General features: G+C 42.5%; 1 protein-coding gene and 1 long non-coding RNA gene across 3 annotated transcripts in view; one reads left to right on the forward strand and one right to left on the reverse strand.

Annotated features, from left to right (window-relative positions):
- The first annotated feature begins 2,695 nt into the window (after positions 1-2,695).
- Positions 2,696-7,274, forward strand: LOC143300941 (uncharacterized). Its single transcript, XR_013057716.1, has 2 exons — positions 2,696-5,894; positions 6,010-7,274. It is a non-coding gene; the product is annotated as an uncharacterized LOC143300941 (long non-coding RNA).
- A 148-nt stretch (positions 7,275-7,422) lies between these two features.
- The window catches only part of LOC143300940 (uncharacterized), a 34,175-nt gene continuing 29,097 nt past the window's right edge, over positions 7,423-12,500 (reverse strand). For both annotated transcript variants that reach the window (XM_076614888.1, XM_076614889.1), the window contains exon 8: positions 7,423-10,443. In XM_076614888.1, coding sequence (XP_076471003.1) covers positions 10,138-10,443 — 306 coding nt within the window. In that variant the 3' untranslated portion in view covers positions 7,423-10,137. The remainder of the gene's footprint in view (positions 10,444-12,500) is intronic.

The following is a 12,500-nucleotide window of genomic DNA, read 5'->3' on the forward strand; positions in this document are numbered from 1 at the left end:
GTATGCAGTCTTCCTGAGTGTCTATCTTCTTCCTGAGTGTCTACCGTCTTCCTGAGTGTATGCAGTCTTCCTGAGTGTCTATCTTCTTCCTGAGTGTCTACCGCCTTTCTGGGTGTATGCAGTCTTCCTGAGTGTCAACCGTCTTCCTGAGTGTCTACCGTCTTCCTGAGTGTCTACCGTCTTCCTGAGTGTCTACCGTCTTCCTGAGTGTCTACCGTCTTCCTGAGTGTCTATCTTCTTCCTGAGTGTCTACCGTCTTCCTGAGTGTCTACCGTCTTCCTGAGTGTATGCAGTGTTCCTAAGAGTCTACCGTCTTCCTGAGCGTCTACTGTCTTCCTGAGAGTCTACCGTCTTCCCGAGTGTCTACCGTCTTCCTGAGTGTATGTAGTCTTCCCGAGTGTCTACCGTCTTCCTGAGTGTATGTAGTCTTCCCGAGTGTCTACCGTCTTCCTGAGTGTATGCAGTGTTCCTGAGAGTCTACCGTCTTCCTGAGTGTCTACCGTCTTCTTGAGTGTATGTAGTCTTCCCGAGCGTCTGCCGTCTTCCTGAGTGTATGCAGCGTTCCTGAGAGTCTACCGTCTTCCTGAGTGTATGCAGTCTTCCTGAGAGTCTACCGTCTTCCTGAGTGTATGCAGTCTTCCTGAGAGTCTACCGTCTTCCTGAGTGTATGCAGTCTTCCTGAGTGTCTACTGTCTTCCTGAGAGTCTACCGTCTTCCTGAGTGTCTACTGTCTTCCTGAGTGTATGCAGTCTTCCCGAGTGTCTACCGTCTTCCTGAGTGTCTACTGTCTTCCTGAGAGTGTACCGTCTTCCTGAGTGTATGCAGTCTTCCTGAGAGTGTACCGTCTTCCTAAGTGTAAGCAGTCTTCCTGAGTGTATGCAGTCTTCCTAAGAGTCTACCGTCTTCCTGAGTGTATGCAGTCTTCCTGAGAGTCTACCGTCTTCCTGAGTGCATGCAGTCTTCCCGAGTGTCTGCCGTCTTCCGCGTATCAACGGTCTTCATGAGTAACAACCTTCTTCTGAGTGTCTGGTCTTCCTGAGTGTCTACCGTCTTCCCCGGTGTCTACCATCTACCTTGATGTCTGCAGTCTTCCCGGATGTCTACCGTCTTCCCAGGTATCTGCAGTCTTCCCGGGCGAAGTGTCTACAGTCTTAGTGCCTGGGTGTGTCACTGATGTCATTGGGTTTTCCCTGCCGCGTGTGCAGGTGGGCTGCTGCTTCTTCAGGGTGTGCCCTCTGTGTGTCTTCAGCGTACAGCGTGTCTGCGGGGCGCTCAGTGACTGCCTCGTCCGTACCTTGAACCATGGTGCTCAAGACCAACACGGACCGAAACACGAACGGTTGAGGATGCGTGTGTACGTGTGGAGCGTGGTGCAAAAGAGGTGTGTGTGTGTGTGTGTGTGTGTGTGTGTGTGTGTGTGTTCTCTTCCAAGATATACTTTTGGAACAGTGAGGCGAATTAATGGGTTAGCAAGGTTGGTATGGGGTTTAGAGAAAAATAATATCTTTGGCCAGGAATGTGAATAATGTCTGATGTGTGGTATTGTCGATGCTGGAAACGATAGGTCCAACATCTTTGGAAATGCATAATTGCACAGTTATCAACATCACCTTGGGTATCATTTTGGAGCTGGTAAACTGCAGAATGGCTGGCTTCAAAGCTGGGCTAGGTCGGATGCTGTATTAGGTCATTACATAACTGTAGACTCTGTGCTGAATGCAAAGCAAAGCAATAATCTGAGGGTATTATTTACACTGGACAATCTATTCAAATAATCAATAGTCTTTGCTGATTTGCTGTATATCTTATTCTCTCTAAATTCCAAAAAGATACACAAATTTACAATTTTGCATGAAAGTATGATCACACGTGTGTCAATGTGTGAGTGTGTGGCATGCACATGCAAATGTGAGGCAGAATAAACAATAAAAAGTTACCAATGCATTCATTTACAATGTCCTCTGTGGAGCTTATCTTCTTCCAATACCACACAAATACACACACACTCACACACAGAGCACAGTTCGGAGTTCTCTCTCACATAAATTGTTAACAAACACCTTTAGAGTGGTCTCAATTTTTCAAAGTTGACAAGTGTTACCAAACTCCTGTATAAAATCCACCAGCGTACAGATATTGTAGTTAAGCAGGTTACTATGTACAAGTAACAATTTCCACGATAACAAAAACAATACACTTGATCTTTTTTCCTTTCACATGGATAAAAAAAACAATGTTCAACAAATAAGTTAAAATCATGTCTTAAAGCATATATATATATGTGTGTGTGTGTGTGTGTGTGTGTGTGTGCATGTATGTGTGTGTGTGTGTGTGTGTGTGTGTACATATATATGCTATAGTGTGTCAGGCACTTATGGTGGAAGTGTGGGATTTTCTCAGACACACTGCTCACTGATGGACCCCTCCTTCCTACCTCCCTACTCTTCTCCCCCCCCCCCCCTCCACACACACACATTCCATGGCATCTATCCCCACCAACACCCCTCCCCATACTCTCTCTCCCTTCCCCCCTTCCCTTGGCCAAGTGCAGAGGGAGCAAGTTATCAAGAAATACTAAGTAAAGATGGTATCTCCTCTGACCATTCTCTTCCTATACACTCCCCTGCCCTTTTCCCTTCCACTTCCATCACCCTCAACCCCGCCCCTCCCCCCCCACCTTACCCCCTATGTCGATCTCTGGCAGGATAGCATCTGCCTCAATGGTCACCACGTGGTGTGGTGTGTTTATCATGAGCTGTTTAGAACAGAATCAGGGCTGGACGATCTTTCCTCCTCCTTCCCTTCCTCTTTTCATCACCCCCCCCCCTCCCCTCCCCTTCTCCTTGACAATGCTGGGTTCTGTGAGAAAAGTGCTGGATGTGCAAATCTAGCACTGTTGGTCCCAGACTGGTCTGTTAACTTCAGCCAGTTGGAAACATTCTGGGTCGGAAGATAGTCTGCATATGGCGCCAGCTTGTGAAGAGGATAAGAATAGGCAAGTGGGGTTTCTTTCTTTTCCTTGCTTGGAGCAGGCCAGGACAGCCAGACAGACAAGACAGTACCATGGGGGCTGTGAGTGTCAAACTAGCATCTATTTTTCGGACATAGTTGAATGCTTGATTTATGGTACATTTGGATTCTGTGACTAACACACTGGCTCAGTGAGATTGTGTTCTGCTACATGAATATAAAGTGAAGCCTGAAACGTTTGGGTTGTGAGTAATGCTTGTACTGGTAATTTGCTTTGTTGACAATTTACTTTATGGTTTGTGGAAATTGTTTGGAGTTTGTAGAATTGTGATGTTGTGTCACAAGAGGGTTGAGAGATCCTTTTTAGCTGATGTGGTGTTTCACAGTTAATGTAACTGGAATGTGTTGATGCAGATACCATGACTTGTGAGAGAGCATAGCCAGCATGTGTATGGCTTAATTGTATTTGAGGCTAGTGACTGAGGGAAAAGTGGTTAAAATACACAATGTAGCCAATACATGACTAAATGGAGTACTGGTTTAGGGTTGATATTATGGTATGATGCGTGGACATCATGTTTGGGTTTACAGGTTGTGCATCTTGGCTTACATAAATGATAATGTTCAGTAACATGTCAGTGGTGTGTCAATTGTTGACATACTGTGGGAACAATGTAAGCATTCAGTCACAAAGAAACACAGAGATTATGTGTAGGTTGCGTCTGTGTACAATGTTTTGGTTGTAACAGTTGGAGTTATTTTGAGGTATGACATACCTATTTTGTGTGTTAGGTGGTGATGGTTATATTAAGGTGAACAAATCTACAGGCTAACTGCATGTTCTTGTGTTTCCATGTGTGTGTGCACATGAGTGATAATGCAACATGGGGAACATGTGTGACTTGGTAATTGTGACTTGGTAGCATATGTTTTGTTATTGATTTAACCTGGGTTTTAATATTGTGTGTGTTCCAGGTGTGCTGTTTAAAGTTAGAGAAATAAACACCTCAATTCATCTTTCTGAAAGACCCTGCTGTGGTACGAGGAGAGAATGGATTGTGCACCTATCCTCTGCCTGTTATCCTACTCTACCCCTTCTTCCTTCTTCTCCTTCCCCTTACACCCCTACCACCACCCCTTTAACATATATATATATATATATATATATATATACACACACACACATACATACATACATACACACACACACATACATACATACATACATACACACACACACATACATACATACATACATACATGTATATATAAAACAAAATGATAGTAGAAGAAAACAATTGCAGGTAACAGGTAACAACTCGTCTCTCATCAAACAATAACTTTTGAAAATGTCAAATATAAGTGCTTTGTTGAAGACACCTCGTGATTGACATATGTGATCATAAAATGTAGTTGTATTCTGGAAAATGATTAGTCAAACGCATTTGTGCATTAAATGCACAAAAGTCATGCACGCCAAAAATATGAGTAGATCATATGGTTTACATATGACATTTGCATATACATTATATAACATGTATAAACATCTGGTTGTCAAAGATGCAAAACATTCATGACAAATAAATCAACCTAGCCTACTGCATACATCAAACAGACACAAATTAATGTATTTGAGCCAACTGCCAAGATTAAGAATATTTGGCAATGAATCTGTACATGTGTATATCATACAAAATCTTCTGGGAGCATTTACAGGCTGTTTCACTTTCAATTTTTGATTTCAAACCTTTGATTAATTTTTGACAGGCTGAGCATATGATGTCATCTAGATGGTGATCACACCAACATGTCAGTGTAGCATGTCAAAGTCACTGAACCTACACATGACATTTCACTTAATAAGGCAGTTATCAGAATTCTTTCATAATACAAGACAAAAAGATGCTTACAGACAACCAACTCAAAATTTAAAAGAACAGACCTAAAATTACACTCTCACATACAGGACTCAGAAATCCCGTTTCACAGGCTTGATTAAAAATAAAAAGAATCCTGGAGTCAGCCAAAGATAAATGAATTATCATTTCAAGATAAAAACTCTCACAGAGCTTGGAAAGGATCAGAAAAATGTAAACTGTGACAATAACAATAAACACATTGTGAGTGTGTCTGCTTTCCTGGACCTAAACAAGCCATCTGGTGTCATGGCATGCAGACAACAAGCTGGTTCAAGAGTTCTCACAATGGTGAATGTCTATTACTTCCACAACTGAGGTTGTGTTTTTATTATATTTGTTCATTTGTCTTTTAGCATGCTGATCTGTGGATTCTCCTGACACTTTCTTAAAGCTGGACATGAGCCCAACTGGAGAGGACAGCCCAGAATTAAGTTTACAGGAGGTGTGAATTTGACCTTTCCCACAGTCAGTGCTGTAGCCCAATAATCCCAAAGGTTTATGTAATAAGTAAGCTGGCTAAGGGCCAAGCTCCAATCTGTCCTATCTTATATTGGTGATCCAGATCTGTATGAAGGTCCAGGGGATTAAATAAAAGTCTTCACCACTGAAGTAATGAGCAAGCTGGCTACCAGCCAATCTCCAATCAATGATATTTTATGTTGGTGATCCAGATCTATATCAAGGTCCAGGACGTTGCTTATAACCAAGCTGACTGCAAGGGGCTATTTTAGAGCTGTTTATCACTGAGAGACAGGAGGGGGAAAGTAATACAGACTGACAGAACACTGGTCTATTTTTATAAAACTTTGAGGAAAGACAGGCTCTGGAACATGGGCAGAATCCAGATCCAACATTTCTGTCTTCTTTTTTGTTTTTTAACTTTTCAGCTTTTGGTGGACGTGTGCGTTGTACTTCCCTACAGTCCTAAGTAAAACGAGTTCCAACAATGACGGGTGCTAACGAGTTCAAACAATGACGGGTGCTAACGAGTTCCAGCAATGACGGGTGCTAACGAGTTCCAGCAATGACAGGTGCTTGACGGGTGCTAACGAGTTCCAACAATGACGGGTGCTAACGAGTTCAAACAATGACGGGTGCTAACGAGTTCCAGCAATGACAGGTGCTTGACGGGTGCTAACGAGTTCCAACAATGACGGGTGCTAACGAGTTCCAACAATGACGGGTGCTAACGAGTTCCAACAATGACAGGTGCTATCTCCAATACTGTTGCTACAGCATACTGTCTTGTGAGAGATGTGAATAAATAAGTGTAACAGCAATAATAAATGGAAAGCATGTCAAGCTCCAGCTTGTCAGCACACGAAGCGCTTCAAATGAAGCGTTTCAATCAAGTAACCATATACATGCAAACGTATGAACATCTCACAATGATGAATAAGGGAGAGAAAAAAAGTTTGGCAACCATTTATTATTTACAGTGATATGTTAGAATGTTTAAAGCCCCATTCATCTTAGTATGTTTCAATACCGACAAATCACACTATATTAAAATACGCAATGCTTGCAACCGAGGTTATGTTTATACTCGCCAAATGGCCATGAATGGAAGAAACTGAGAGAAAAAGTCTGGGACAAAAAGATGAATTACTCTGTTTCCATGCTGACTCAAGCGGTCTGCTGTTTGGCAAGAGATGCATTTGTATTTACTCATGGACTGACAAATTTCTAGGGTGATGTGTCATATTAAAATGCGCACATTATTTTGTTTCAAAGTGATATGTAATAAAAAATAAAATAAAACAAAAAACGAAAAAAAGAAAAGAAAAAAGAAACATGCACAAATTTCCAATTTCAAAGTGATATGTAATACAAACAAGAAGAAGAAAGAAACGCCTTTTTTTGGTTGATATGTAAAAAACATAAATTTTCCAGTGATATGTAATACAGATTTCACATTTATCCATTTCTTATATGATATGTAAAATCAACTCATAAATACACACAGTCTCTTGTAACCACAGGCAATAGATCACTCCACAACATCTAAAATCAATTTATATGATGGTACATAAAATAACAACAACATTATATATACTAATGAAATTCAGAAATAAACTCAATAGATATTATGCCAATTCAGTTTGAGGAAACCAAAATGGGGAGAATTTTACAAGTACAAAAAAATTTACAACATGAGCTTAAATATAGTCATTTACAAAAAAAACAAAACAAACAAAACAGGACAATCGATAGAATCGTGTGTACGACCAGACCATTTTCTTTTATGAAGCCATGCCCAATACAGACTGATTCACATTACAGAAGAGTGAAAAATCAGAATGTATTCAGCACAGCAAGCACATATAAAACATACTTCCTTGTTTTGCCCCGCACCCTGAAAAAGGAGAGAGAGAGAGAGAGAGAGAGAGAAGAAAAGAAACAAAAAGAGAGAGAAAGAAGTTAAAGGCAAGGTCTCAAAAAATAAGCCAGGTAAGGTTTCCAAGAACCAGCACTTAAATATCAACAGTTCTTTGAGAAGGGAATCTTCCAATGCCAGGAACCCTCCTAGGCTGACTACTTACGCATTTTTAAATGTTTGTGGCTACATGACATGATAGGCAGTCTTGAAACCGGGTCTAGATATCCTTTTTTTTTCTTTTTTTTAAAGATAAAAATAAAAGTACAGGATCAAACATATCCTGTAAGCAAAGCCATACGGATAAATTCTCTCTGATGCACTTGTGTGTGCATGCACACACAGACACCAAAGCACGTATTTTTATACACACACACCACACAAACACGGATGCACAAACACACCCGCAAGCACATATACTTGCACAACATAAGCCTTCTCCCATCTGAGATGAAGGGAGGCAAGGCTTTACAAGAAAAAAGACAAGACCAAGGAGTGATTACAAACACTTGCACTCATTGTGGGGAAGATCAAAGTCACTTCAGTCTGACACAATGGCACAAAAACAATGCTGAACTGGTCGCCATCATTGTGAACAGCATGAGGGGAGACAACCTGCCACTCTGGAATGGAAGGGCAAAACGTATATGCAGCAAAGCATCAAAATCAAAAACAATTTATCACAGATTCATTTTGTAAAATATATCTAGTGCATTCCATTCATAACATTTTTAATCCAGCTCACGAGCAATAGTGAGCAACAATGGAAGATGAAGAAGAAGAAGACGAAGAATAAGAAGAAGGAGAGACAGACAGACAGACAGACAGAGAGAGAGAGAGAGAGAGAGGAGAGAGAGAGAGAGAGAGAGAGAGAGAATTAAAAAAAACAACAACCCATAAGGCCAATGAGTTGTGTACAGAAACCTCTGAATAAAAACTGAAGTTCACACACATACCCTTCTCCCCACTCCTCTCCCAGTACATTTGCTTTTGGCGGCCATCACAGTAACAAAGAAGTCTTGTTCTCAAATGACAGTTAATACCCCTCCTCCCCCCAAAGCCTTCTTCAGCAGTCTTGAATTTTCAGAACTTCAAGGAGACATCCCACTCACGACATCCAAGAACCTCAAGAGTAACGAGTGAATGTGTACATGTCAAAATCACCTCGCAGTGACTACACAATACACCGTCAGCAACCATAACGCAAAGATAAATATATATAATATACCAAATTATACATAATAACAAGCATACAAAACCAGAAAATACCAGCATGGGCGCAAAAAACAACAAAAAAAACAAGGCCAGAAAAAGACACACAAAACCCCCCCACAAAAACACAACACCCCCCGACCCCCAAATTTCAAGGCTTCAAGGAAAAGAAACAAAAACATTGGTGAAAAGTCCAGTAAGGCAGAAAGCAAAGGAAGAGATAAAAGAAAGAAAAGAAAAAAAAAGTCAGAAACAAAGAAACCCAACAAGAAAGAGGAAATTACTAGCACAGAATTTCTAGAAGGCTGGGGGGAAGTATCTTTTATACTGAAAAAAAACAACCAACCAACCAACCTGTTACAGAGAACCTGAATACACAGACATACAAACAATAAATGTTTTATTCTGATGAAGGCCCTGGAGTCCCACACTGAAGGGGTTTACATATACATCAACGTTTTCTGCAGCTGACAAAGGAAGCTGGTAATAAACACGAGTTCTGCATAAAGAATATGAAGAGACCACAGTGCGTAGCCTCTTGTTTGCTTCATAAATATGCGCAGCTAACTCAAAGAGACTCCTCTTATTTCTTGTTGACAACATGATATAGGTTGTCCCTCAGTTTCAAGTTAAGACAAGCGCAATAGCTGAGAGGTTAAAGCGGACTTTCAATCTGAGGGTCCTGAGTTCAAATCTCAGTAACGGCGCCTGGTGGGTAAAAGGTGGAGATTTTTCCAATCTCCCAGGTCAATATATGTGCAAACCTGTTAGTGCCTGAACCCCCTTCATGTGTGTACACAGGCAGAAGATCAAATACGCACATTAAGGATCCTGTAATCCATGTCAGTGTTTGGCTTGTTATGGAAACAAGAACATACCCAGCAAGCACACCCCCCGAAAATGGAGTTTGGCTGCCTAATTGGCAGGGAAAATGAACAAAATGGTCATATATTTAAAATGTTACATGTCTGCATGTGTGTGTGTGTGTGTGTGATGGAAACCTGACTGAATGACACAGGAAAGGAATGACAAGCAGCCAAATGGCAGACGTCAGTTGGCTCTACCCTGGTAGGTAGCCTGTTGTACAAATGACCCCGTGCTTGTAAAGCCCTTACAGCCTGGTCTGCGACTGAGGACAGGTGCTATATAAGTACTCATACCAAGAAGCAACCATGTAGCTATCTATACATATAAGCCAAGTCTGGATGTACAGTCATGAGCACGCAGAGCTGTTGACAATATACATAGCTTCAAATCACAATGTGACAAGGTTCCGCATAATACTTTGACAGGATAAATTTCATTGGAAGATCACATAAAGCAAAAAAGAAAGTGAATTCCCACTTCTTCAGCTACAATGCACAGACCACAAAACAGAGACAAAAGTTGTACTCAAAGGAAGATCACAAGAAAGTGCTGAATGACGACGTTACTTGGGAGGGAGAGAGAGAAAAAGACTGAACGTGAAACAGCGAAAACGAGTAGAATGTGTGTGAGTGTAAGTGTGTGTGTGTGCACATGCATGCATGTATGCAGCAGTGCACATGTGGCATGCCAGTAATAGAAGCAATAACCAAAAAATGGCAACAAAAAAAAACCAAACAAAAAAAAAAACACCCACCAACAACATGTCAACTAAACAACTGAAAGCAAAGTGCGTCACACTTGTCGGAGGTCATTCCTCAGAACCTGCACCAAGTTCTCAGTGTTGTGCCTGCAGGGGAACCAGTAGAACAGCGACTTGCTGAGAAAAAGCGGCACGTGCAGCCTGTTCGCCTTCAGCTCGTGCAGCAGCACGGGCCAGATGCGGAAGGGCACCACCCTGTCAAAGAACTCTCTCTTCAGCTTCTCCTGGATCTTGCGCATCAGTTTCTGCTGCGAGCTGCGAGCCTCGTCAGCCCCCTCCGTGTCGGCGTCGGCGTAGCGCAGGTAACCAGGGGTGATGACCATCAGCACTTTGGCCGCCTGGGGACACAACGTTCAGCATCATTAGCTCATTCCACCCCACAGCTACATGCCTGCTTCTTCTTCTTCTGCGTTCGTGGCCTGCAACTCCCACGTTCACTCGTATGCACATGAGTGGGCTTTTACATGTATGACCGTTTTTACCCCGCCATGTAGGCAGCCATACTCCGTTTTTGGGGGTGTGCATGCTGGGTATGTTCTTGTTTCCATAACCCACCGAACGCTGACATGGATTACAGGATCTTTAACGTGCGTATTTGATCTTCTGCTTGCATATACACACGAAGGGGGTTCAGGCACCAGCAGGTCTGCACATATGTTGACCTGGGAGGTCGTAAAAATCTCCACCCTTTACCCACCAGGCGCCGTCACCGTGATTCGAACCCGGGACCCTCAGATTGACAGTCCAACGCTTTAACCACTCGGCTATTGCGCCCGTCCATGCCTGCTTCAACTCCCATGAACCAGCACTACATGAGACCACTGCAGAAAAAACCCCCAGTGTATATCATCAAAACGGTGAAAAATGATGAAGCACTGTTGATTTCATCAGTCCAACAAAGCTTTGTTTCCATGCCTCTGGAATCCATAAACAGTTCATTTTAGAATGCAAACTGTAACGAGCAACAATAAACGAAATCAGAATAGTGAGTTGGTACGAGAAAACTCGTACCTGGTCCACAGGGGGAGTAATTGTGGTACGAGTTATCTTGGACCTGGAGCAGAATGAGTTAAGAACAAGGAAGGGAATAGGGAATGAAGGTGAATAGCTGAGACGCTTATCTGCCAATACAGCGTCCATGGGAGTCTGGATTTGTATACTGTTCGTGCCCTTTCTGCCAAGTTTGACTGAAAAAATCAAAATGAGCGTCTAGTCATTCGGATGAGATGGCAAACCGAGGTCCCGTGTCCAGCACACACTGGGTGCACTGAAAAAAGAATCCAGAGCAAAAAACCCCAAATGTGTTGTCCTCTGGTAAATTTCTGTGGAAGGTACCCACTCTGATAGGTACACAAGTATACATATATGCATGCACTCAAAGCCTGACTAGGCATCTGCTTTGCAGATACGGTGTAGTGTATATGGATTAGTCCAAATGCAGAGATGCCTGAAACGAGAATAAAATATCTTTCATACCTTTTAGTCAAGTGAGTATGGGTCAGGCATAAATCTTCACAGCAACCAAACAAAACATGTGGTAAATAGGTCAACCTCCTCACAAGGGAACCAAAATGTGACCAGCTGCCCATGCATGAGTGGTTAACCTCATGGACCAATGACTGGGAAGTCAAGGGTTCAAACCCCAGCACATGTGGGTCTTTTCAGCCCCTGGCTGGCTCCTGCCCACAGCTGGGTGAGCTGTGAGTTCAAATTATTGGGAAGACTGGGAAAATACAGTTGAGAACCATCCACCTCACGGATGCATTTCTTTAAGCATTGCTCCAACTTCCTGATCAACACTGCATGTTCCCGCATCATTTCCCGACCAGCACTGCAGGTTCCTGTATCTCTCGGGCCTGGTTGATGTCAGGATGTATTATGTAATCCCAAACCTGAAAGGACCTCCAAAGCAGCATCTTCAACATCCTCATTTGTCATCAGTATAGGAAAAAAAAAGAAAAAAAAAGAAAAAGAAAAAAAAGTCCCAGATTCTGGGACCTTTCATGCCCAACTCTCAAGGCGACCTCAGTTTTTACTCCCTTCCTCATCCATGCTTTTCACCAGTCTGTCAAGATCTTCAGTGTCAGCAGATACATGGTGGAACTGTCGCTGAGAGACATGGTGAAGGTCTCCACTCAGGAGGGGATGTTCACTCAATCTGCCTCCATGACTCAGCCATTATTGTCTTCAGCTGGTGCCTTAGCAAGCGGTATCCAGCGTATGTTGAATCAGAGCAGGCATAGTATACTGAACAACAATTAAGAGACTCAGTAGCAGCGCAGGATCTCCTCTGGTGTGTGGCCTCCTGGTGACCTAATATCCACACAGTCCCCTATGGCAGACAGAACCAGGTTTGGCTGTGTATGGGGCAATGAATGTTGTGTGAGCAGTGCCA

Source organism: Babylonia areolata, chromosome 27 (assembly GCF_041734735.1).
Source record: "Babylonia areolata isolate BAREFJ2019XMU chromosome 27, ASM4173473v1, whole genome shotgun sequence".
Lineage (NCBI taxonomy): Eukaryota > Metazoa > Mollusca > Gastropoda > Neogastropoda > Buccinidae > Babylonia > Babylonia areolata.